This window comes from Rhincodon typus, chromosome 2, assembly GCF_021869965.1.
Source record: "Rhincodon typus isolate 14 chromosome 2, sRhiTyp1.1, whole genome shotgun sequence".
NCBI lineage: Eukaryota > Metazoa > Chordata > Chondrichthyes > Orectolobiformes > Rhincodontidae > Rhincodon > Rhincodon typus.
This window is the reverse complement of record NC_063333.1, coordinates 53,915,485-53,942,318: the sequence shown is the minus strand read 5'-3', so window position 1 is coordinate 53,942,318 and position 26,834 is coordinate 53,915,485. Positions and strand designations below refer to the sequence as shown.

General features: G+C 40.7%; 1 protein-coding gene across 1 annotated transcript in view; it reads right to left on the bottom strand.

Moving 5' to 3' along the window:
- LOC109920988 (raftlin-like) overlaps positions 1-26,834 on the bottom strand; it is a 105,733-nt gene that overhangs the window by 21,154 nt on the left and 57,745 nt on the right. Inside the window, 2 exon segments of the mRNA XM_048610823.1 lie at positions 10,334-10,991; positions 16,654-16,762. Coding sequence (XP_048466780.1) covers positions 10,334-10,991; positions 16,654-16,762 — 767 coding nt within the window.

The following is a 26,834-nucleotide window of genomic DNA, read 5'->3' as shown; positions in this document are numbered from 1 at the left end:
GGTTCTGCCCACCATTTTTAAAAGTATGTGGAATTTTCCTAGTGCCACAAAAATCCAGTCTTTAGTTTTATATCCCATCTTTAGACTGTTAATTCTCAATGTTACACACCAGTAGAAGACGATTTGCCAGTTTTTATGACTAAGTCCTCAAAGTCTGCATTGCTAAAATCTGAGACAGATTGATATGCATTCCTTGAGACAGTCAGATGGTCGTAATGGAAATATTCAGTGAAATATACCAATTTTACTGTGTTCATAATGTTCAGATGTTAATGTTATTAAGAATATATGGAGTTAAAACTATAGAATATAGCCTGATCTTGAAGCAGAATTGTTTGTTTCTTCAAACCAAATGACAATATTGTCAAGATCAATATGCATGCTCAAGCCTGTTGCAGAGGTATGCCAATATTTATTTATATTTTACATTACACACATTATTGGCACCATTAAATATCTAAAATCAGAATTTGGAAGCAGATTTTGATCCCTGAAATTTATGAGTCTGCATATGCAGCATATTGTACCTGATTGTCCTTTCCAACTAATTTTCTTGTTGTTAATGGCCTGGAAATAGCTAACATATGGCCTGTCTGTACAAACATCTGTGAAATAAATAAAATAATGCCTGATAAATCAAAACCACATGATCATAGCGTGCACAATGCATGAAAAAATGCAATTTGCTAGTTTAGGGGTTGCTGCAGCTTATAGAAATCTCACAGCTATAAAAGTTGCGCAATTTCACATTAGAGTCTGCTTTATTACTGTCCCTTTTGAAACTTATTGTTCATCAAGTGAGCAGAAAAAACAAATTATTTTACATTGATAGACAGGAACACAGCATTGTTTTTACTCCAATACACAACATTTATTGTACTAATATTTCCAAGGGAATATTTATAGCATTAAAAGAAACTAAGGAAGATTTCTCCGAGAACTATGCGTAATAATAAAGTAGATTCTTGGAGGATATTTCACCTCGTTGCAAAGTCTAGAACTGAGGGCCATTGTCTCAGGATAATAAGGAGGATTCAGACATTTAGGGTCAAATGGAGGAAAAGTATCTCTACTCTTCACCTAAAGACCTATGGATGCTCAGTTGCTGACGATTTTCAAGTTAGAGCTTGACAGATTCTTGGAATGTGATTGAATTAAAGCATTGGGGTCATGGAATAAAATGGCATTCAGCAGAAAATCAGTAGTGACCTTACTGAATGGCAGAACAGGCTTGAAGAGGTAACATGGAGCTGGATGAATACACCAGGCCAGGCAGCATCAGAGGAGCAGGAAAGCTGATGTTTTGGGTCTGGACCCTTCTTCAGAAATGGGGGAGTGGAAGGGGGCTCTGAAATAAATAGAGAGGGGGAAGCAGTGATAGAAGGTGGATAGAGGAACAAATAGGTGGAAAGAAGACGGACAGGTCAAGGAGGTGGGGATGAAGCTAGTAAAGGTGAGTGAGAAAAGTGAGAAAAGACGAACAGGTGTTGTCATTTGTTGCAAACACTAAGCGGAGGCTCGGAGACCGCTTTGTGGAACACCTACGCTCGGTTCGTGACAAACAACAACACCTCCCAGTTGCGAACCACTTCAACTCCCCCTCCCACTCCCTGGACGACGTGTCCATTCCTGGGCCTCCTCCGGTATCACAATGATGCCACCCGAAAACTGGAGGAGCAGCACCTCATATTCCGCCTTGGGAGCCTGCAACCCAATGGTCTCAATGTGGACTTTACTAGCTTCAAGATCTCCCCACCGCCAACCTCATCCCAAGACCAGCACCCCCCCAACCCTACCTCCTTGACCTGCCCTTCTTCTCTCCCACCTATCCGCTCCTCCCACCTCACTGACCAACCCCCACCCACACTTCCTACCTACACTCACCTATTAGCTTCATCCCCGCCTCCTTGACCTGTCCGTCTTCTCTCCCACCTACACGCCCCTCCCTCCTCACTGACCAACCCCCATCCCAACTCGCTACCTACACTCACCTTTACTAGCTTCATCCCTGCCTCCTTGACCTGTTCATCTTCTCTCCACCTATCTGCTCCACTATCCACCTTCTATCACCGCCTCCCCCTCTCTCTATTTATTTCAGAGCCCCCTTCCCCTCCCCCATTTCTGAAGACCCAAAAATTCAGCTTTCCTGTTCCTCTGATGCTGCCCGGCCTGCTGTGTTCATCCAGCTCCACACCTTGTTATCTCAGACTCCAGCATCGGCAGTTCCTACTAGGTCTGAATGAGGCTTGAAGAGGCTTTGGTCCCATCCCTAATTCTTACTTAGACAGCACAATAGTCAACATTTCTCATAAATGTGTTTACAATTTCGTTAGACAATAATAAATACAGCATTCTGCATCTATATTTTGACATTAATAAAGAGATTGACTGTTTTGTTTTAGCTCTGGCCTTTACGCTCAAGAAACTGAGGGAGACTTAAGACACTAAGATGTGTATGGGACATTAATGATAGTTGGTACCTAATTGTGAACAGTAATTTGGACATCTGTTTCACAAGCGAAAATCAATATCACCTGCTCTGCAGTCTTGATATCCCTCCAAAAACTCTTTGTACATTTCAACCCACCTTTTACAGTACAGTAAAGGCAAGATTTACTTCAGAACTTACAACTTTCATCACTTGCTCTCCCATCCCCACCAATTTCTTATTTAGTGTCTGCCATTGTCAGAAGTCTTTGGGATCTTTCATTACCTGAAAAACGCTATATAAATACATGTTCTTTTGGTACTTCATTCTATACACAGCTAAGATCAATAATATTATGCCAATAGGGGTTTATTATCAGTGTGAGTTGGTTAGTTAGCTTATCCTCAGTACATTTGATTTACTGCATGTCAATATTCTTACACAGATGGAAGGATGCTGATGGAGGAATGCTTTTAGAATTTGAATTAGAATTAGACTTAGGTTTTATTGTCATGTGAACTCAAGTTTAGCAATACAGGAGTACAGTGAAAGGTATACAAAGTTGCCATTGTATGGCACCATCTTAAAATACAATATACAAAACCAGAATTTAAAAAAAAAGAAAATAAAAGAAACAGAGCCAAAAGAAAAAGAAAAACATCCAGATCTTAAAGTCCTTATCCAAAAGAAAAGAAAAAAATCCAGATTTTAAACTCTAATCTCCCTGGGCCTATCCCTGGCCTGGAGTTTCAGTCAGCCTCCTCCTGGGACATGCTCCACCAATCGCCTTAGCTGCTGCCAATGCTGCCACGATTGCCAGGGCAAACTGCCTCTGATGGCACCACAAATCAATGGGAGGAGCTGCCCATGTTGCTCCCAGTGTCATTTGAGGGACTTTGCTGAGATAACTCCACAGAGGCCAGTATCCCGAGAGTCCATGACACTGATCCAGCTCTCAGTGCCTGCTCTCAGAGAGAACAGAATGCCTGACACTCCTGTTTACATCTGTCAGCCACGGCTCAGTGTTTGGACCACGTTAACAGCCCCAGTCAGGGAACTCGTATTCTATGAGGTCCACCTGGCTGACCCTGTTACAATCACTACATTTGCATTATTACAGATCTGACTTGTTGCTATCTTCAAAATTTTTCTATTGATAGAATGTTATACTTTTGAAGATCTTTCAACTCCAAACAATAATTTTTAAGGTGAGAGAAGCAAGATTTGTAAAAGACATGAGGGACATTTTTTTTTTACACAGAGTAGTTTGTGTGTGGGATGAACTTCCAAAGGAAGTGGTGGATGTGGGTACAGTTGTAACATTTAAAAGACATTTAGATAAGTACATGAACCCCCAAGAAATGTTTGGAGGGATATGGGCCAAGCACAGGCAGGTGAGACTAGTTGGGTTTGGGATTATGGTCGGCATTGACTGGTTGGACCAAAGGGTCTGTTTCCGTGCTGTATGACTCTATGACTCTATGGCTGTATGACTCGTGGCATTGCCAATAATGTTTGGCCCCATTTGGTGCAAGCACACAGGCTGTTAGCTATTCACGGGAGGTCCCAAAACTTTAAAACACTTCGTAGACTGCTGTATTTATAAAAATCTATCTATATTGATCGATTAATTTATTGTCACTTGCACCTAAGTACAGTGAAAAGCTTTGTTTGCGAGCAGTACAGGCAGATCATAGTAAGCAAGAACATATACATTATAGGATGAAAAGAAATTTGGACAGAGGCATACAGATTACATCACACAGGGTGTGCACCAGGCAAAATCAACATTAACAACATTATTTGAAGTTAGAGAGTCCATTCATCTGTCTAATAATGGCAGGGAGGAAGCTGTTCCTGAACTTGCTGGTGCGTGTGTTCAAGCTTCTGGATCTTCTGCCTGAGGAGAGCATTACTAGGGTGGGAGGGGTCTTTGATGATGTTGGCAGCCTTTCCGCAGCAGTGAGCTGTGTAAATAGAGTCCATGGATGGAAGGTTGGGTTCCATGATGGTCTGGGCTGTGCACACCACCTTCTGTTGTTTCCTATGGTCCTGGCAGAGCAGTTGCCATACCAGGCCGTTACACACCCAGACAGTATGCTTTCAATGGTGCATCTGTAAAAGTTGGTGAGGGACCTTATGGAAATGCCAAATTTCCTGAACTGCCTGAGGATGAAGAGGTGTTGTTGTGCCTTCTTGACCATCGCATCTACGTGGGAAATCCACGACAGGTTGTCGGTTATTGTCACTCCAAGGAACTTGACACTCTCTATCCTCTCAACCTCAGCTCCGTTGATGTGGATGGGATGTGTTCTCCTCCCTTCTTTCTGAAGTCAATGATCAGTTCTTTAGTTTTGCCAGCATTGACAGAGAGGTTGTTCTCATTGCACCTTGTCACTAAGCCCTCTATCTCCTTTCTGTATTCTGCCTCATTGTTGTTTGATATCTGTCCTACCATGGTGGTGTCATCAACAAACTTGTAGATGGCATTCATTTGGAATTTGGCAACTCAGTCATGGGTGCACAGGCAATATAGTAGGGGCTGAGAACGCATCCTTGGGGGGTTCCAGTGTTGACTGTTATTGAAGAGGAGGCACAGCTGTCTATCTTCACTGTTTGCAGTCTGTGGATCAGGAAGCTGAGGATCCACTTTCAGAGGTGGGGGAGCTGAGGCCTGGGTTTCGGAGTTTTGAAACCAGTCTGGAGGGAATAATGGTGTTGAAGGCGGAGCTGTAGTCGATCAGCAGGAGTCTGACGTAGGTGTCCTTGCTGTCCAGATGTTCCAGGGATGAGTGTGGGGCGAGGGAAATGGCATCCACTGTGGACCTGTTACATCAGTAGGCCAACTGTAGAGGATCAAGGCAGGCTGGGAGACTAGAGTTGATGTGGGCCATGACCAGCCTCTCAAAGCACTTCATGATTATGGAGGTCACAGCCACTGGGTGGTAGTCATTAAGGCACGTTGCGTGTGCTTTCTTAGGTACTGGAATGATGGTGATCTTCTTCAAGCAGGTCGGGGACTACGGCTTGTAGGAGAGAGAGGTTGAAGATGTTGGTGAATACCTCCACCAGTTGGTCAACGCAGAATCTAATGCTCAGCCGGGGACTCTGTCTGGACCCGTCACTTTCCTTGGGTTGACTCCCAGGAAAACCACTCTGACGTCTGCAGCGGTGACAGTGGGCACAGGTGCTTCCAGGACAGGTGTCACCGCGCCGCTGGCATTCTGCTCAAACCGAGCATAGAAAGCATTGAGCACATCAGCGAGGGTTGTGTCTTTGTCCACTGTCTTGCTGTGATTCTTTTTGTATCCCGTAATGTTGTTTAGGCCTTGCCACAAGCAGCGGGAGCCTGCATGGTCGGTTTGGGCCTCTAGCTTCGTCCAGGACTGCCTCTTGGCCTCCCTGATGGCTTTGTGGAGGTGGTATCTGGATTTCCTGTATAGGTCTAGGTTGTCTGACTTGAATGCTGCACATCTGGTCTTCAGTAGGGAGTGGATTTCCTGGTTCATCCAAGGTTTCCAGTTGGGGAACACCTGGATTGACTTCTTTAGTACACAGTCCTCCACTTTCCTAATGAAGACTGTGACAGTGGTGGCGTACTTGTCTAGGTTTTCCGCTCACTAAGTGAATACTGTCCAGCCCACCAATTCCAAGCAGACGGTCTTCCGCTGCCTTGGACCAGCATTGTACTTCTTTTCATGAAGGATCCTCCCATTTCAGCTTCTGCTTGTAAGCTGGGAAGAGGAATACAGCACTGTGATCAGATTTTCCGAAGTTGTTGAGGGAATTCTTCACATCCATATGTAGACTGCTGTAGCAAGGTGGAGGTGAACTCTCGTGTCTTTCGTATGACCGTGTAGCTGCTTGGACTGGCTACTGTACTTTTACAATATTGGTCCTTAGAACATCCAATCTCACCATTAAACCTTGAATTTACATGGTCGCAGGAGAGTTGGTGGTGTTGTGGTAACATCTGGATTAGAGTGATTGTCCTGGGGTCATGGGTTCAAATCCCACAACAGCTCAGGGACTATTAAAATCGGCAATTCTGGAATACTCTCAGTAATGATGATCATGACAATAATTTTTAATTACTGCAAAACCCATTTGATTCGCTAATGTTCTAGCAAGTCACTTAGTTCAAAGGTGATTAGAGATGGCAACAACAGCTTGCCTTGCCTGCCACACTCATATCCATGAAAGAAAACCATCAATTATAATATTAATTGTAAATGAATATACAATAGTTGCCGTTTAATTATTTTCATATGCCATGTAGCTTTAAGTCACTGATTCTATTTTCTTTTGTTCGCTGCTGTTAGATCATTTTCTTAATTATCATTCTGAACAATGGTTATGATTCCAGTTTGCAAAAAAAGATTATGATTCATTTATGGAAAGAAAAGGGTCAATGAAAGTCTTTAAAGTTTGAAGTCAGGCTTTCCAAAAATGAAAGCCACAGACTAATTGTTTACATTGGACAAGAAGCAGGTGTGTCTGCAGATGCTGGAGAATCTGAGATAACAAGGTGCAGAGCTGGATGAACACAGCAGGCCAAGCAGCATCAGAGGTGCAGGAAAGCTGACGTTTCGGGCCTAGACCCTCCTTCAGAAATGGGGAGGGGAAGGGGGTTCTGAAATAAACAGGGAGAGAGGGGGGCGCGGATAGGAGATAGATAGAGGAGAAGATAGGTGGAGAGGAGACAGACAGGTCAAAGAGGTGGGGATGGAGCCAGTAAAGGTGAGTGTAGGTGGGTAGTTAGGGAGGAGATAGGTCAGTCCAGGGAGGACGGACAGGTCAAGGGGGCGGGATGAGGTTCGTAGGTAGGAAATGGGGGTGCGGCTTGAGGTGGGAGGAGGGGATAGGTGGGAGGAAGGACAGGTTAGGGAGGCGGGGACAAGCTGGGCTGGTTTCGGGATGCGGTAGGGGGAGGGGAGATTTTGAAGCTTGTGAAGTCCACATTGGTACCATTGGGCTGCAGGGTTCCCAAGCGGAATATGAGTTGCTGTTCCTGCAACCTTCGGGTGGCATCGTTGTGGCACTGCAGGAGGCCCAGGATGGACATGTCATCTGAGGAATGGGAGGGGGAGTTGAAATGGTTCGCGACTGGGAGGTGCAGGTGTCTAGCTGAGTTAGTACTTTCAGAAAGTAAACTGAAAAATATACATTGTTACAAAGTGTGAGAATGATAAGAAATAATGTCAAACGGATGTAAATCCATTCTGAAAAATGTTGTGATTAAAGATAAGATCATGTTAGTCTTGAAAATGTTCAGTTCCTGAATATCAAACCAAATAAAAAATCTGTTTATCTTGAGGAACTATGAAGACTAACAGGCCACTGTGAGATAAGATAAAAGACAGGAAGTGTCTAATGTGGAGCACGTCTCCCTGTGGGAGACTGCTCTATGCTTAAGGTCAGAGCTGCTGCTATGGAGGGCCCGGGAAGGGGTGGGGTAGGCGGGTGCTGCTGGAAGAAAGTGTAACAGACAGCCCACAGGGTGCCAGTGATTTGGGGTAGAACCCTCACCTATTTGCTTTCTAGCCAATATAAAATTCTCATTGAGGGGTGGGAGAGGTATGTGTAGATTCTTTGTCCACTTGTTGTTTTAAGCTTGATGTGGAGGTGCCGGTGTTGGACTGGGCTGGACAAAGTCAGAAATCACATGACAACAGGTTATAGTCCAACAGGTTTATTTGAAGACACAAGCTTTCGGAGTCTTACTCTTTCTTCAGGTGTCGGCCTTTAAGCTTGCACGTTTAAACAAGACTTTTTAAACTGCCTTGAAAACTGTGACTGAACTGAACCCAACAGATAGCATATCTGTGCAGACTGAGCACTAATGCCCAGAAATTAAATCATTTCAGTGAGCCAAAGGTAATCAACGCAGATCGGATTCATTATCGAAAAATGCCACCCAACCTTCAGAAACATTGAAAATTCTTCAATCATGTTTTTGCACCTTTTAGGGCCTTGACATATCTCTATCAGGTGGACATACTACTTGATCTTCTTAAGGGCTCTTCAGACCCTCTGTGCCACCTCCAAAGGCAAAGGGTTACTCAGTCCAAATATTAAAATGACCTAGTGCCCAGAATATGGGACAAGATGTGTTAGCACAAGGAAGTCCTTCCCCTTCACACTTCCAACAGCAGAATGGATCATCAGCAATTTAAGGTCTGTGCAATGCAAGTGTTCTGGGACAATGGGCTGAGTCTATGTTTTTTCTAGCTAAGTGCAAGTGGTGTCAAGTTTTTGAGGGTTTTTCTTTCTTTGTCAATAGGTCTAATGAGATTTCTATTTGTATTTGTCCCTCTGATCGAATTCTGGTCCCATCTTACCGCATGCTTCTCAGAGAAAAACCCAGCTTGCAGCAGCTGTCTGCTGAATGACCAGTGTCCTGTGCACATTAAAAAGGCTGCTGTGCACGTGGATGAGCGATGAGAGAAGGGGATGGTGTCACTGTGATTCTCTGACAGGAGCCTGCATGTCCGGGTGGACAGCATTGTGTTCAGCAGGGGTGTCCTCTTTCCACTAGACCCTGGCAGTTAGTCGGGTCCTAAAGGGCATTGCCGCTGGACTGGGTCTGTGGCAGGTGCTTACCAATCTGCCGGTTGCAGATCCATCTGTCCATGACAGAATCGGTAAGAGTGACCGCTGCACAGTCCTTGTGGATACAAAGTCCCGCCTTCACATTGGGAATACCCTTCATTGTACTGTGTGGCACTATCACCATGCTAAATGGGATACACTTCAAATCAGATCCAACAATTCAATACTGGGCATCCATGCGTTGCAGTGGATCATCAACAGCAGCAGAACTGTACTCCAACACAATCTGTAACCTCATGACCTTGCATTATCCCTCACTCAACCATTACCATCAAGCCAGGGGATCAACTCTGGTTCAGTGGAGAGTGCAGGAGGGCATGCCAGGAGCAGCACCAGGCATACCTTAAGACGGCGATGGTGAAGCTACAAACAGGACTACTTGCATGATAAACTGCAAAAACAGCAAGTGACAGACAGAACTAAATGATTTCATAAACAACAGATCACATCTAGCTCTGCAATCCAGCCAGATTGGGTCTGACAACATTCCAGTTATAGTACTGAAGACTTGTGCTCCATAACTTGCCATACCCTTAGCTAAGCTGTTCCAGATCAGTTACAACACTGGCACCAATGTATAAAACAGCGCAGGTATGTCCTGGAAAGCAGGGAGGTGCACAGCAAACAGGGAACCAATGCATTAGATTGGCTAGGGATCAGGGACCCCACAGGTCTATGTTCTGTACAGTTCATTGGTCTGTGTGTAAAGTTCTTTCACTTTGAAGGGCCTTACATCAGAGGGTCTTGCAGACACCCCACCTTCACCACTCTGACTTTCATGTTGAGAATTCTAGACATATAGCTGGTGCAACATATTTCATAAGCTAGAATGCTAAATGTTGCTGTGACAAAGTGTGTCATTAAAGAGGCATTTAACATGCAATAACTCTCCCTCATTGGCAACTTGCTGTTGCTGAGCAATAAATTTGCCACACCATTCAGCAAAAACACAAAAGTTAAACCTGACATTGAGATAAGTCTCACTGCACCTCACACACAATTCTAACATAAAGCTTGCCACAGCCCCCATCATTCAAACCCCTGTAGAATTCTGCCCCAAACATTTATTTTGAATATTTGTGGACAAGATGAATCTGGGCCTTTGATGTGCAATATCATTTCTACACCCATATTAAGGATTTAAAATACAAATTATCCTGTCTTTAAATTTTTAGAATGATGAAATTCTCAGACTGACTTACATGATAAGTATTTTAACATAAATATTATAAATGTTGCACTAGATAAATACCCAAAAACAGCCCAAACAAGAGCACAGTAACAGCAACTCACCCACATTCTTCTTTCCACTCTCCTCAGGCTTTGCCAATCTCAGGTGTTCTTGCTGTTTGGTGTCATTGCCTTCAGACAAATTTGTTGCTTCAGCTGCTTCACAGCTTTCTGTTCCGTGCTTCACCTCATTGCACTTGTCGGTTGCTATGGGAGACTGCTCCTGTCCAGGTGGACTCTTACTCTGCAGGCCTTCTGCTGTGTTGGTTTCAAACGTTTCTGCTTGTGCTGGATCTTCTGGTTTATCAGCAACTTTGCTTTCTGACTCACAGTCAGCTGTGTTCTTATTTTTAATCTCACCAGCATCATTTTGACATTCCTGATTTGTTAATTCTGCCATGGATTGCCCACTGATTTGTTCATTGTTTTTTGCTTGATCTGAAGCACTTTGTCCTTCATCCAGGGATGCCTCTCCTTGATTTACATTTTGTTTTGCCTTCCCCTCTGTAGCTTCTGTTTCCTGATTTTGTTCGAGTTTCTCTCCAGTGGTATTGTTTGGTGTGTTTTGACAAGCATTCTTTTCTCCTTTTGTTGAGTTGTTTTGACATAAAGTATTGTTAACAGTTAAGTTTCCTTCATAATTTTCTGCTGGATCAGCAGGAGAATTTTGCTGCTGCACAAGTCCAACAAATCGTAGACCTTTTCTTGATTCCTCTTGTACCTAATTATTAATTGGAAAACAATTACTTCAGTAATTTCATTCCACTTTTCTCCCCTATCATTTTTCTTCCCCTGAAGACAAGGGGATTAGTTTGAAATTGACCGTCACCTTTTTCTCAACTGGAAAACAATTACAAATGAGGGGAGAGCCTGTAATGGGCTTGTAATTTGCTTGTATATATTTGATTGGCTGCATAGATAATTACTGGTGGTAGTTAAAAGGGGAAAACAAAAATAAAGTCACAGTGATTTTGGTGGTGGGAAAGTCACTCAGTTGCGTTTAATAGCACTTCTGGGTACTAAAAGTAAAAACAAAGAAAATAAAATCAAGGGAGGAGGGCTCTTGTGGCACAGTGATAGTGTACCTACTTCTGAACCAGGAGGCCCATGTTCAAGTCCCACCTAGTCCAGAGTTGAGAACATCCCTGAACAAGTTGATTTAAGAAACAAAATCAGGGGAGGCCCCTTAGCCAACACCATTTTCATTTAGCTCCCTCCTTTCTTCCTCTTCTTTGATGGTTTGCATTGTCTTTAATGTGCTTTGCACATAAATTATTCAATTGGAAAACACAGGTGAATTAATGGAGGTGGTTAACAGATGGAAAAAAAATACCATTAGTGGTTTGGTCATGGAGACGAAAATATTCATTTGTATGTAAGAGCACTTCTGGATATAGTAAAATAAGAAGAAAAAAGGAAAATCAGGGCGGCCCCCTTCCAAAACCATTTTGATTTAGCCCCCTCCCATCTCCCTACCTCTCCCTCACCTTTGATGGCTTGCATTAACCTTAACAGGCTCTATATGTAAATTGTTCAGTTGGAAACTTGGGTGAGGTCCTGATGGTGGTGACTAGATGTAAAAATATCATGTGCGATTTGGTGATGGAAAAAGAAAGTGTTCAGTTGTGTGTAAGAGGCACTTCTGGAAATATAACAAAAAAAAGAACAATCAAGGGGAGGGGAGACCTCAGCCAACTCATTGGTGGCAAAAGGCCCTACAAATAGGACGGGATAAAGGTTATCCTAGAGAATGGAGTTACAAACAGGAAAGCTGGTGTCTGGAGCTCAGTAGTGACATATTAACAAGGCCAGAGCTTCATAATGGCCCAAGGTTCAAGAAAGCACCAACAAGTTGTTTGGTTGACTTCATACCTGCTTTGTGTACCAACAATAAAGCAGCCAAGTAGCTCAAGTGAAATGTGGTTCAGTGCAGTTCAAGTGAACTGTGCAAACCATCAGCAACTCAACTCAGTAACCATGATAAATACCTAAAACTACTTACTGGGCAAGGTATTCAACTATTAGGAACCATTACCAAGTTTGAGCCTGTTTATTTTTTAAGTACCCAGGGATATCCACGAGCTATCTATTATATAATGGTTAGAATTCTAATTTAATTTGTCCAGAAATGTTTAACCGACTATTGTGCTTCACTGCTGTTGGATGAACACAGATGCAGGGGTTTGAAATGTAATGTTTGTCAGTCTATTTGTCTCAGCACCGTGCCAGACATTCCATACACTCCTTCAATCTGAGTTTATTTTTCTCAAATTATCATTATAGATATAAAATGTGTTGTCACTGACAAAGCCAAATTTCCAATTACCCTACAAGTGAACCCAATTTTTAATAAAAGTTTAGATTTGTTTAGCCATCTGTAAGGTAAATATTTACTACATGTATTAGACAATGATTAATAAGAACAATGTTAGCATATTTTCCAGTGGTAAACATCAACATTTTATAAGTGTTTGAGTAATATAATCATGTAATTATGAATGCAATTGATTATTGTGTAACTTTATGGTGGACCCACAGGCATTGTTTGTCCAAAGCTGCTGCAGGCAACAAATTAGAATTTGTAAAATATTTTCACAGAATTGTTTTAAATTAGAACATTTCTTTCTCCCACATCCTCTCCACTGTCAAGACTCCGTAGGATTTTATATATCAAATCACCTCTAACTCTTATAAGCTCCAGCAGATAGAAGCCTACCCTGTACAATCTTTCATAACAAGAAAACCCAAATATTCTAGGTATTAGTTTCAAAATGTTCTCTGAACTACTTCCAACACATTTACACTCTTCCTTAAGAGAAGTGATCAATACTGTCACCACAACACATGATCCCACTGAAGCTCTACATAATTGTAGCATGGTTTTCCTTCTTTTGTATGCAATTCCCCTCACGATAGATGAGAACATTTTATTAGATTTCCTAATTACTTGCTGAATCTGCATTCTAATCTTTTTGCAATTTGTGATATTAGCACAACACGCCTAGCTGACCCAGTTACAGAGGAGCTGGAGTTAACTGCTTCTTTAAGTTATTAAGCCTAACTACTGTCCTAGTGGAGACCTTGTGGAAACGCTGCCTAAGGCCGGAAACTTTAAAATCTAAACTGTAGGTCTCTGTTAAAAGCTGACTACAAACAAAATTAGTTTTGTACAAATAGATTGAAATGCTCGGTTATCCAACTGTTGGCATTCAGCCCTGAAAGAAGTGGGTTAGCTACCTCTTCCGATCCCTGCCCCAATTAATTGGCCTTAAATAACTGACAGGGTGAAAAGTGTGCTGCCATCCCTCTGTCACCTGTTTCTTGTCATTTTTCTCTCAATGCAATCCAATATCAAAAGAGGAACAATCTTTAAACATTTTTTTTCACCTCCTTATTAACAGCTAGATTTCAGTTCAAAAGCTAATCAAGCCTCTGGAGCTTGGATTGATGTTGACTAATTTGTGAATTTGAAAAGTAAGGGGCAACATTACTGACAGAAAGTTCTCTGCTTAAAGTATGTGGTGACAAGAAGTAGTTTCAAATATGGGCTCTTTGATGGGTGTTTAGAAGCAGACATGCTCACAAAGAATCCAATCTTGCAGATATTTTTTGGGGAGTTGACACAGGAACATTAATTTAAGACAGTTGTTTTTTTTTCTGACTGAATAGCAATGAAGGAATGAACAATAAAGGATTTGTTTCATTTGCTTTTGCTTAGGGTCATCATGAGAACAGTTTGATTGGCTGTGCTTTCTCAAAGCAGCTTTTATACTTCAGACATGAATAACTGGGTAAAGAATACCACTCAGGATCCTGACAACAGTTACAAATAAGTCTCCTGTGTCATGAGTTCCCAGTTGCATTTTGAATACACAATTTTGACAATTGTCAGAGAAAATTCAAGTTATCCTACAATATAGAAGTGATATATAAATGTTAAATAATTTCTGGTTACTGAGTTACAATGCAATTACGGTAAATCATGTCTTCATGATGGGCATTGTTTCAACTTAGCTTTATATATTCCAGAACAGGGATGTTTTTTCTTTCTTTAGGATATGAGAATATTGTGTAAATATCAATGATACTGAAATTTAATCATAAATAAAGTTTGTCTTCTTCATGTAACAAATATGTTGTGTTGATTGCGAGAATAAATGACTGAGTTACCATTAGAAAAATCTCATGACAGATGAATCTTAGAAATGCTTTATTCCAGAAGGTATATGCTGTGGGCTTATTTGTTATAGGTGGCATCACTCAGAATTCACACAAGTCATTAAACCATACTCCTTTTTTACAACCTGCATCACTAGGATTCAGAGTGTCCAGACATCACTTGAAATTGTAGGAGAATGTGTTTGAATCTGCTTTGCACTGGTTCTCCTGGGCAAGCAGAGCCACTGACTACTATCTGCACACACTACACAGAGGTCATCTTTGATATTGTTGGCTGCCTGTCCCTAGGGAAATCTGTACAGCCTTGTTATAAGGAAGTCTTTGCAAAGAGGTTCATGTCCACCTCCCATCCCCCAGCCACTCCGATCTGTCTAGCAGCTTCAATCAACATTTCTCTGCAGGCTCAATTGAAGACAGAAGCATTCATTGGCCGAGTGCCAGAAAACTATCCTCTGTCACCAACACATTACTGAGGGCTTCATTACAGATCAAATTAGGTTGAGCCTGGGCAAAATAAAGCAGTAAGAGCACCGCGGAGGAAGTTACATTTCCCGAAAGGAGGTGTGTTGAATGATCATGAAAAGCAGCCAGGTGTTAAGCATAGACGGGGTCACATTGGATGGGGCCCACAAAATTGTGAGAATTACAGTGCAACTTTGTGCTGCCTGCTTCAATGGTCTCTACATGAAGTTAGCACTAACCATACTCTGTTCATTAATTTGGGGCATCAATAGGCAGCCAATCTTGTGAGCGGCTTTCACCATTTGAAGATGCTTTAACAAACCTGCATCTCTTAAAAGTGCTGGGAGTTTTCATTGAAGAGGATCAAATCTGGGCAAGATTGAGGAATTCCAGAGGAGAGATAGTGCGTTACGAGGTTTTTGGAAATGGCCCTGGAGATCTAGGCAGAGGAGTTGGGAAGAAAAAGAGATGTCCTGTACCCACAATTGATGGATACATGATCAAAAGGCAATTTTAGTTAGATAACTGTGGAACATAATGCCTGTAATCTAGGCCTGAGGACATAAATGAAATGCCAAAAGAAATCCAATGACCTCACACCAGCAGTTAAGGTCAGTGACTACATGCTCAAATACCACATCCTACCAACTGAACCAACAGCTCCATCCTCTGTCAAATCATCATATATTTTTCACTCACTCATCTACCAGAAATCTCTATTAATCAAACCTCAGACCTCAAACCCACAGCTTAATATCAACCTCACACAGTTGTTACTATAGAAACACCAACATCTCACAGCTGGCAGACATGGTCAACTATTCAACACTGACAGCCTCATCAGTCAAACAGATCGCACAAAAACTATTGACAACTGGAGAGAGCAACAGCTAACCTTAGGAGGGGATGCACACCTACATGTCCTGATCTCCACAAAGGAGGTAGTTCTGGCCATTATGAGAATACTCATTACTAAGTTCATGGCGAATATTAAAGATAATGGTATCTTTTGTTTTCCCACATTGCCCTATTCTGATTTACAGGAAGCAAAGTGTGCCAGGGCATGTTTCTTACTTTCCCTCAACCTGAGATCACTACTGGACTTTTGTGGCATGAGGCTGGATGATCACCTCGAACAGCAGCCAAACAGCGGGCCAGCAGTTCAGCAGCTACCAGTGTACCCATGTCTGAGAGCAACTGATTTGTGCAGAATCTATGAAGTGTCCTTCAGCCCTATCACAGGACTGTCTGTAGCCCTTGGCAAACTTGAAATCACTGTAGAAAGCACCAAACATTTGTGGACTCTCAGTCGAAGCCTGAAGAAGCTAACCAACAATCAAGTGCGTAGCGTTAATGATCCCATGATCTAGTCTTCTTAAGAGATCTTTCTTTTGTTAAAGGCATGTTCAAGTGGTTTGGATTATTGGCTGATGCACTGAGCCCTACAGTATTTCACATCATGATCTGCTTTCTTTGGTACTGTTATCAAATGTTTACTTTATACTGCTAACATTTGCAACATGACATCTGACACAAGCATGTCAAGGAGGCTGTTTTGAAGCTCTATGGGAATATGTTGTAATATTTAAACTGGCATTAATAAGCTTGATTTCCCACAAATTGGCTTCTAGGCATTTTACTGAACTCACAAGATTGCAAATAAGCAAACACAAAAACCCTTTTTGTCAATGATAACAAGTTAATTCTCTTAAGAAAGAGGAATAAATGGATTAAAATCTTACTTTTTGAAGAATATCTGTTAGCCCTTTTGATTTAGGAAGTTGATTGGACAGCAAACTCAATTCTACTTCAAGGCGGCTTGGCTCAGTCTTGGTATTATTCTCATCAGAGCTGAGAAAATTGAAGGAAAATAAATGAGCTTTGGTGATTCTCAAATATGTTGCAACTAACATTTATAAAATATTAAAATTTTAAAAAATAACTTCCCACCAACCCCTACCCTGCCTGAGACAGATTATTTTCTCTATCCCTCATAAGCACAAACAAATCAGTCTCCCAATAGGACCTGACTGAAACAGATTGAGTTGGAACAACTGGACCTATGAATGAGCACTTCAGAAAGATGTGATAGTTGAACAGTGCAAAGCCCATGTTGTACCCTACACACTGTTGCATAAAACCTTTCGTAAACTGTGAAAATTCATCAAACAAGTTGAAATGACAGGAGCTGAACGTATTTATTTAGGGGCATTTGTTGGGAATTTTCTGCGAAACTAATTGGGCCATTGAACTTACAGTTCCCAACTATCTTCATTAAAACCTTCTTTCATAAAACTGCAGAAACTGAATCAGAAAAACTAGTAAAAACTATGTTAAATGCCAACAAACATTGCTAGAACATCCAGATGCTCCAACACTGTTAAGTTGGATTACGGATAAAAATACCGAAAATATGGAAATTATTTCTGACTTGCTTTCATGATTATAATATTCCCTTAACTCCTTCATTATCGCATTTGCTCCCCCATTGAGAATCAGTCATTCCAGCCAACAATAGTTCCAACCTCCCAGCCAAGATAGAGCAGGGCTTCCGCAAGCATCTACATCCATTTATAATTTTACAGGTTGAAAATCAGGCAAATGACTAAAAGCTTTTGTTCTCAAAAGACGTTTGATACTTGCCATCGAGAAAATCCAACACAGATATCCAAATCTTGGAGCAAACTGTGTAAAGCATTGTTTCCACACAATGATCCCATTACTGGATAACCAAATGTTGGCAATATTATACAGGTTTATCTGAAAGTCACTTGCAGCTACGTTATGCATTAAAATGATTAGATATTGATTTTCCCTAGAAGTACTTGCATAAGTCAACTGATGACTTCCTATCCAGCAATTGTTCGCTCCTGAACACTCTAACTCTCGGTGTTCACAAAGCAACATCTCTACTGTTCAATATTAGCTGTTGGCAAGTAATAAGATTATTCCAAGTTGAGGGCATTCAGGAATTTTAATATTATAACATAGAGGATATACTTAGAATCAACATTTGGTTCTCATATCCTGAAAAATGATTATATTTTTACTTCCCATCTGGTGCTTTCTATAATGTTAAATATTAAATTACTACGCTTCTAAATAACAATTTTATGGTGAAAGTCTTTAAAGAGGAATTTATTTTTAAAGTAATTTGTGTAGTGAGATATTTCTGTGTGACTACATAGTTCCACAGGTCATCAGCAGGAGACACTAAGCTCAGGAAGACATTTGCACACAGAGTGTGAGAAAAGAACAGGGAGAAAGTCACCTTGTCCCACAAACTCAGAGCCAATTACTCTGATGTTGAGCCCTAGAGCTAGCACATTCAGCTATCAATGCTGTGCAGATCCTGTGACCCTGGATGCACGCTGTTGTTTAACAGTGCTTTTAGTTTGTGCACTCCTTTCGAAGGATCAGACTGCTAAGTGAAGGTGACACAGAGCCAGGGCACATCTGGAGACAGCTGGCACAGGGCTGCTTTCCTGGGAACAGCAACTCTGTTGCCAATCATGTTAACAAATGGGAACTGTAGTATGGGCATGTCAGCTCACTATACTTTTGAGCTGCTGCTCACGACAAAGATTGAATTCACCATCTTCTTCAAGTGTAGGATATGACATGGCCAGCTTAATCTCATATGGTAGAGGTAAACCACTTCCTGATCTATCTGTAAGAACTTCTGTAGTTAACAATATTTAGCTTATTGCACATTAGTAATCAGTTGCGGGTTACATTGATATGATAGACATTGTGCACACATGTTAAGGTAAACCAGCTGTTACATCTCATTCTGTCAGGATTCTAAGCTGTTCTATCTACAAGTCTATATGATATCATTGTTGTCGTTGGTGTTTATGGAACTCATGAGTATTAATCCTTTCAGAACCTGTCAGACCCTTATTTCCATTCCCTTTTAAATAAAGGCCAACATTCCATTTGCCTTCCCTATTGTCTGCTGAATTTTTAGGTTAACTCTGTGTGATTCATGACAAGGAATTCCAAATCCCTCTTTTCCATAGCTTTCTGCAGTTTTTCCCCATTTAAATAATATTCAGCTCTTCTATTCTTTCTTTGAAGGTGCATAATCTCAGATTTTTCCACATTATATTTCATCTGTCACTTGCTTAACCTACCTATATCCTTCTGTAGATTTTATGTGTTATCCTCATCAATTGTATTTGCACACATATTTTTGTGACCCAGGCACTACTCCCTATGGCACTCCATTATTTATAGTTGGACATCAAAAATGTTCCACTTCTCCCATTTCTCTGTCTTCTATTATTTGGCCAATCCTCTATCCATGCGAATGTACTACCTCCAGTACAACAGTATCTTATTGTATGGACTGACACGTGGTACCTCATAAAATGCAGTCTGGAAATCCAAATATATAATATCCACTCCTCCTCCTTTATCTATCCTGCTTGTTACTCCTTCAAAAAATTCTTTAAAAATTTGTCAGTCATAACTTCCCCTTCACAAAGCCATGCTGACTCTGTGTGATCACATTACATATTTCTAAATGCTCTGCTATTGCATCCTGCAATATTTTCTCAATAACAGGTGTTAATTTAAAAGCCTATAGTTATCCTTCTTTTGTCTCCTTTGCTTTATGAATGTTGGTGTTAGCATTAGCAGTTTTTCAATCCTCCAGCACTTTTCCAGAATCAAAGGATTCTCAGGAGATCATTATCAATGCATTTGCTATCTCTGTAGCTTCATTTCTTATTAACTTAGGATGCATATGGGTCTGGGGAATGCATCAGTCTTTAGCTCCATTGGTTTCCCTAGTGGTATTTTTCTCTCAAGATATTTATTATATTTATTTCCTCTTCCCCTTTTGCCTCTTGATTATTTAGTGTTTATGGAATGTTATTGCCATGTCTTCCACTATGAAGACTGATGCAAACTATTAATTCAATTCCTCTGCCATTTCCTAGTTTCCCATTATTATTTGACCAGCCCAATTCTCCTAGAGGTCTATGTCACTTTGGCCTCTCTCTTTCTTTCTATATATTTAAAGAAGCTCTTGCTGGCTATTTTGATAGTACTTACAAGTTTACCCTCAAAGGTTATCTTCTCCCTCTTTACTTTTTTTTCATCATGTTTTGTCATTTTTTAGAAGTTTTTCCCAATCCTCTGTTTTATCACTAATCTTTGCCAGATTATATGATATATTCTTTTAATTTGATGCTACCCTTAACTTCACTGGTTAAACACGGTTGGCTTATCCCCTTCAATGGGATATATCTCTTTGCTGTGAGCCATGAACAATTTCCTTAAACATTTGACATTGTTAGTCAACCGTCTTTGTTGCTAAACTCCTTTCCCAGTCCTGGCACTGCCTCCATTCCTTTGTAATTACCTATATTTAAGTTTAACACAGTTATTTCCAACCCAGTTTCTCTCTCAAATTGACTGCCAAATTTTATCATGTTACGGTCATTGAGATCATTTATTACATCTGCCTAATTACACATTACTAGATCCAAAATAGCCTGATCCATGTTTAGATCCATAACATATTCTTATGGGTTAGAGGAATATTAAGTGTAAAATGCATTGAAGTGTTCAATCAGCCATGATTGTACTAAATGGCGAAGCAAGCTCAACAGGCTAAATAGGCTACTGTTGTTTGTATAAATTAAACTGACACCTAGGAGTGTTGCATTGTCAGAAGTATCACCTTAGGGATGAGATGCACTAAACCAAGGCACAGTCTGCCCAGTCAGGTCATACAGTCATAGATATACAGCATGGAAACAGACCTTTCAGTCCAACTCGTCCATGCCTACCAGATATCCTAAACTGATCTAGTCCTATTTTCCAGCATTTGATCTATATCTCTCTAAATCCTTCCTTTTCATGTACCTACCCAAGTGTCTTTTAAATGACATAATTGTACTCTCCTCCACCACTTCCTCTGGTAGCTCATTCCATACACTCATCACCCTCTGCATGAAAAAGTTGCCCTTCAGGGCCCTTTTAAGTCTTTCCCCACTCACTTTCAACCTATGCCCTCTAGTTTTGGCCTCCAAAAGACTTTGGCTATTCACTTCATCCATGCCCTTCATTGTTTTATAAAACTCTATAAGGTCACACCTCAGCCTCTGACACTCCATGGAAAAAAGCCCCAGCCTATTCAGCCTCTTCCTGTAGCCTCCAATCCTGCCATCCTTGTAAATCTTTTGTGAACCTTTTCAAGTTTAACAATATCTTTCCTCTACTGGGGGAGACCAGAATTGAACACAGTATTCGGAAAGTGGCCTCACCAATGTCCTGTACAGTCGCAACATGACGTCCCAACTGCTATGCTCAATGCACTGACTAATGAAGGCAAGCGTACCAAACGCCTTCTTCACTATCCTGTCTACCTGTGACTCCACTTTCAAGGAACTATGCACCTGCATCACTAGATCTCTTCATTTAGCAACATTCCCCAGGGACCTACCATTAAGTGTATAAGTTCTGCCCTGGTTTACCTTACCAAAACGCAGCACTTCACATTTATCAAAATTAAATTCTATCTGCCATTCCTCAGCCCCATTGGCCCATCTGATTAAGGTCCCATTTTGCTGTGAGATAAGCTTCTTCACTGTCCACTACACCAATCAGGACAGAACAATCTCTATATTCAGATAGTGAGAAAAGAGATAAGTTTGAGGCTGGGATAGTAAATGTGGGGAGCAAGTTAAACAGTCAGGGCAGGCAAAAGCATGGCAGAGAATGAGGTAAATTAATAAATTAAACTGCATTTATTTCAATGCAAGAGGACTGACAGGTAAGGCAGATGTATTTAGGGATGGTTGGGGACATGGGACTGGGTTATCATAGTTATTACAGAAATGTGGCTTAAGGAGCTTGCAGATTAATATTTTGGGATATAGATGTTATAGGAAGGATCGAAGTGGTGGGGAGGCAAGAGAAGAGGGGGAGTGGCATTTTTGGTTAAGGATAACATTACGGCTGTAATTAGGGAGGATATTCCTGGGAGAACATCCAGTGAAGTTATATGGGTGAAACTGAGAAATAAGAAAGGAGTGATCACTTTATTGGAATTGTACTATATGGCTCCCAATAGGCAGCGGGAAATTGAGAAGCAAATATGTAAGGAGATCACAGATATCTGTAAGAATAATAGTCTTGTAATGGATTTTAACTTTCCAAACATAAACTGCGTTAACGGCTTAGATGGAGCGGAATTCATTAAGTGAGTCATAGGGGTCTACAGCACAGAAAAAAACACCATTCAGTCCATCAAGTCTGCACTGACCAAAGGTGAACATAAAAGGTTCAATTTTGAAGAAAAGCAGAGGTTTACGTCCTGCTGTCTTAGCTGGTGTAAAGCCAGAATCATGTTTAGTAATTTGATTGAGGTTTTTGATAATGTAACAGAGAGACTTGGCGAGGGTCATTGATAAATCATCACATAACTTTCTCATTGACGAAGATTAAACTAAAGGAATAACAGGGAGCATAGTTATTTGGTTTTGAAGTTGGTTGCCGCAGACAGGAAATAAACAGTAGTGGTGAAAGAGATAGTAGGAACTGCAGATGCTGGAGAATCTGAGACAACAAGGTGCAGGACTGGATGAACACAGCAGGCGAAGCAGCATCATAGGAGCAGAAAGGCTGATGTTTCGGACCTAGACCCTTTCTAGGAAGGGTTGGTTTTAGACCAGAAGAAGATATAGACAGTTGAGTTCCTCAAAGGTCAGAGTTAGGACCACTGCCTTACTGAATCTATATCAATTATCTAGGCTTTGGTGTGCAAGGCACAATTCAAAATTTTTGATGACAGAAAATGTGGAGGTATTGTGAACTGCATGGACAATAGTGATCAACTTCACAGTCTGCTGAAATGGACAGAACAGTGACAGATTAAATATAATTCAAAGAAGTGTGAAGTTACTCCTCTTGGCAGGAAGAATCAGAATAGGTAATATCAATAAAGAAGACAATTCTAAAGGGAAATGCAGGAACAGAGAGATGTGTAAGTTACATGCATAAATCCTTCAGGGTGGCAGAGCAGGTTGATAAACCATTCAGTAAAGCATATAAATCTTTCACTTTGTAAATAAGAGCACAGAATACAAAAACAAGGAAGTTATGACGAACTTGTGTAAAACTTTGGTTTAGCCTCAACTAGAGTTGCATCTGGGCACCACATTTTAGTAACAACGTGAAAATATTAGAAAGATTGTTAAGAATGCTTCCAGGGATTTGAAAATTCAGCTATAGGGATTGATTGAAAAAGTTGAGTCTATTCTCCTTGGAGTGAAGAAGATTACGATGAGATTTGACAGTTTAAAATGATTAGAATTCTGGACAGGGCAGATAGGGAGAAACTCCCACCAATGGAGGAAAGGTTGTGAGCCAGAGGACACTGACTTAACAGATTGGCAAAAGAACTAACGTCAGCTTAAGGAAAATCGTTTCTAAGCATTGTGTGGTTAGAAGTTGGAACGGTCTACCTAACAAAATAGTGGAAGCAGATTCAATCAAGGTCTTCAAATGATAATTGATAATTATCTGAAGCAAAAAAAATGCAGGACTAAGAGGAAAAGACAGTGAAGTAGCATTTGGCACTTGGTAAGGTTTTCCTCCATAGTCTTACACTAGGGAATTTTCGCATAATGTAAACAATTTGTGCAGTTATGGTCACATTACTTAAAAGATTCAACACATTTTCCTTCAATTATTCCATTGAGTCGTGTTTCTTGAAAATTGTTCCAGTCCTGAGTTTATCTTGGGAAAAAAATAACTTAGCGAGGGCAGATTGTTTGGGACTATGTAGCTAGCACAAGGTATGTGGCTCTTTCCATGAACTGGCATGGCAAGCTTGGCCTAATAGCCTTTTTCTGTCCTGTAACCATTTCTGATTCTGTTCTACACACTTTGATCAACAAAGAAAGTGAACTGACCTTTGTTTGTTGTTTGTGAGGCATTGCACAGTGTAAACTGATGACTGTGTTTCCTACAACAGAACAGTGACAGTACTTCAAAGGTACCACCCTGGTCATGAAAGGTACTATGTAAATGTAAATCTTTTTTTAGTCTACATCTACCCAAATCTGAAAAAGTTGAAAAGTTCAGTCAAGGTTTAGTACTTGAGGTTCACCCGAGGCTACTGTATGATGAAAAGGTGAGAAAGTTGAACACAAAATCTCTGGAACAAAACAAAGAACTGTTGAAGATCTGAAACAAAAGCAAAAATTGCTGGAGAAACTCAGCCGGTCTGGCAGAATCTGAAAGAAATTAGAGTTAACATTTCATGTCCAGTGACCTTTCTTCTGAACACTTTGAGTTCTCTCCACAGATGCTGCCAGACTTTCTGAGTTTCTCCAGCAATTTCTGTTTTTGTTCCAATCATTTCTGGAGTCCAGAAGAATGAGAGATGATATCATTTAAATGTACAAGATTCTGATGAGGCTTGACAGGATAGTCACAATGAAGTCCCAAAGGTTGTGAATGATCCATTGCTGAGTATGTTTAAACCTTAGATAAATAGATGTTACATCTCTTAGTGAGTAAAGAAGAACAGGAAGGTAAGTCAGATAGACGTAGAAGATAATCATATTGACTGTCAAAGCAGGCTCAACGAGCTGCACATTGTAATCCTATTCCTTATTTTCTTAATTAACATTCCAATGGTAAGACCCACACAAATAAGTAGCTTAGGAGAGTAACAGCCTTGACAATAATTTTTATTTATTTGGGGAAAAAGCAATTAAGGCAAGCATTTATTGCCCACCCCTAATTACTGCTGGGAAGGTGGCGAATTACCTTCTTGAACAGCCACAGTTTGAGTGCTGTAGGTACACCAAACCATTAGGAAGCAGATACTACTATTTTGACCCAAACAAATGACAATGATGATATTTTCCAAGTCAGGATGGTTGTGTCTTAGTGGGAAGCTTGCGGACACAGAGTGCCCTTGCTCTTACTTGACCTTAATCTTCTTGTTTGCAGATGTCACAGGTTTGGAGAATATTATCTACCAACCCTTGAACAGTTGCTACCAAGCATCTTGTAGATCGTATACACTGCAGCAAATGCATGTCAATATGGGAGGGAACATTTAAAATGGTGAATGAGGTGCCAATTATATGGGTTGCTTTAACCTGAATGATATCAATCCTCTTGAAAATTGTTGGAATTAAACCATAGAGTTGGAGTTAAACCATAGAGTTGGACTTAACCCATAGAGCCATATAAATGCTAGAGTACAGAAAGCGACCTTTCAGGCCATCTTGTCTCCTCCAGGTAAATCATTCTAATCCTAATTCCAATTCTAATCCCACTTTCCAGTACCTGGTCCATTGCCCTGAACAGCTACAGAACTTCAAGTGCAGATCCAAATTCCTTTCAAATGAAATGAAAGTGTCTGTTTCAATCACCAAATCGAGCAGTAAATCCCATACCCCACCACCCTCTGGGTGAAATGGATTTCATACCCTTCCCATTTATTGTGTATTCTCTTGCTTTGTTTGTTGCTCCAAAATCATTACACCACACTTCTCCAGACTGAATTCCATTTGTCATTTTCCTGCCCATTGATCCAAACCAATGTTACCTTCTTGCAGTTCACAGCCATTCTCTTCAATTACCCAGTCAGTCTTTGTGTCAACTGCCAATATCTAATTCATACCACCCACATTTAAGTCTAAATCATTAATATATACCACAATCAGCAAGAGACCTGGGTCCTATGGAAAACCAGCAGAAACTGCTGTGCATTCACAGAAGCATCCATCGAATGTTCTTTATTTCCTCTCTGAACCAATTTTGGGTTCAATAGCCATATTCTCCTGTATCCATGAGCTTTACTTTTTCTGAATAATCTGTCCTTTGGACCTTGTGCTTAAATTCATGTAAACAATATCCACTATATGACCCTTGACAATCCTCCTTGTTACTTGCTCGAAGAATTCAGTTAAGCAAGTAAAACATGACCATACCTAACAAAACATGCTGAATACCTTTGATTAATTTCCAAGGAACAACTAATCCTATCTCTCAGTATTGATTCCTGTAATTTGCTCACCTCTGAGGTCAGACGGACTGGTCTATAATTATTTGGTCTACCCTTTGCACCCTTTCTGAATAATGGTACAATATTTGCAGACCTCCAGTTCTCTGGTACCACCCCTGCATATAGTAGGATTGGAACATTACCTTAGAGCATCTGTTATTTCCTCCAGGACTTCCTTAAACAGCCTAGAGTACCATTCATCTAGCACTGGTGATTTATCCATCTTCAAGGGATGGGGTGGGTGTTCAGCCTATCTAGTACTTCCCATCTCATTATGCTTATTGTATCTAACACATGCCTCCTCTTTAACCAGAATATCTATATCATTCCTTTCCTTTGTGAAGACAAAGTATTCACTTAGAAGCTTACTCATATCATGTACACTGTAAGAATCATGTATTTTTCTTTTCTGTCTTTGAAAACTATAGACTGCAAGGAGAAAGAACTGTTTTCAAACAACGGGTTTTACAAGAATGGCTACACAGCAAAGAATTCTGGTTCTCAGCTAACTCAGCATGTTGGAACTGGAAACAAGAGAGGCCCAGATACAGATAGACACACAAAAATGCTTTTGCTCCCCCAGCAGAAGCTACCTGTTCTCTGCAGAAAAAAAAGCTTGGTTTAAACTTGAAGAAAACCAATTAATTTGCCTGCAGCAGTTACTGTGAGCTGTGAGTTTCGAATTGATAAATCAAAACCATTTCCTAAGTGGATCAGTCATTCTGTACTCATCACTGTTAGTACACACTAAGCATGCACACAATGCATTTAAATTTGGGGCCTGTAGCAACCAATTTCCAGCATCACATTTCTAAACACATTACTTTAGCTCTGAACACTTGGAAAACTTTCAAAACAAATTTATCTTCTTAACTTAACATT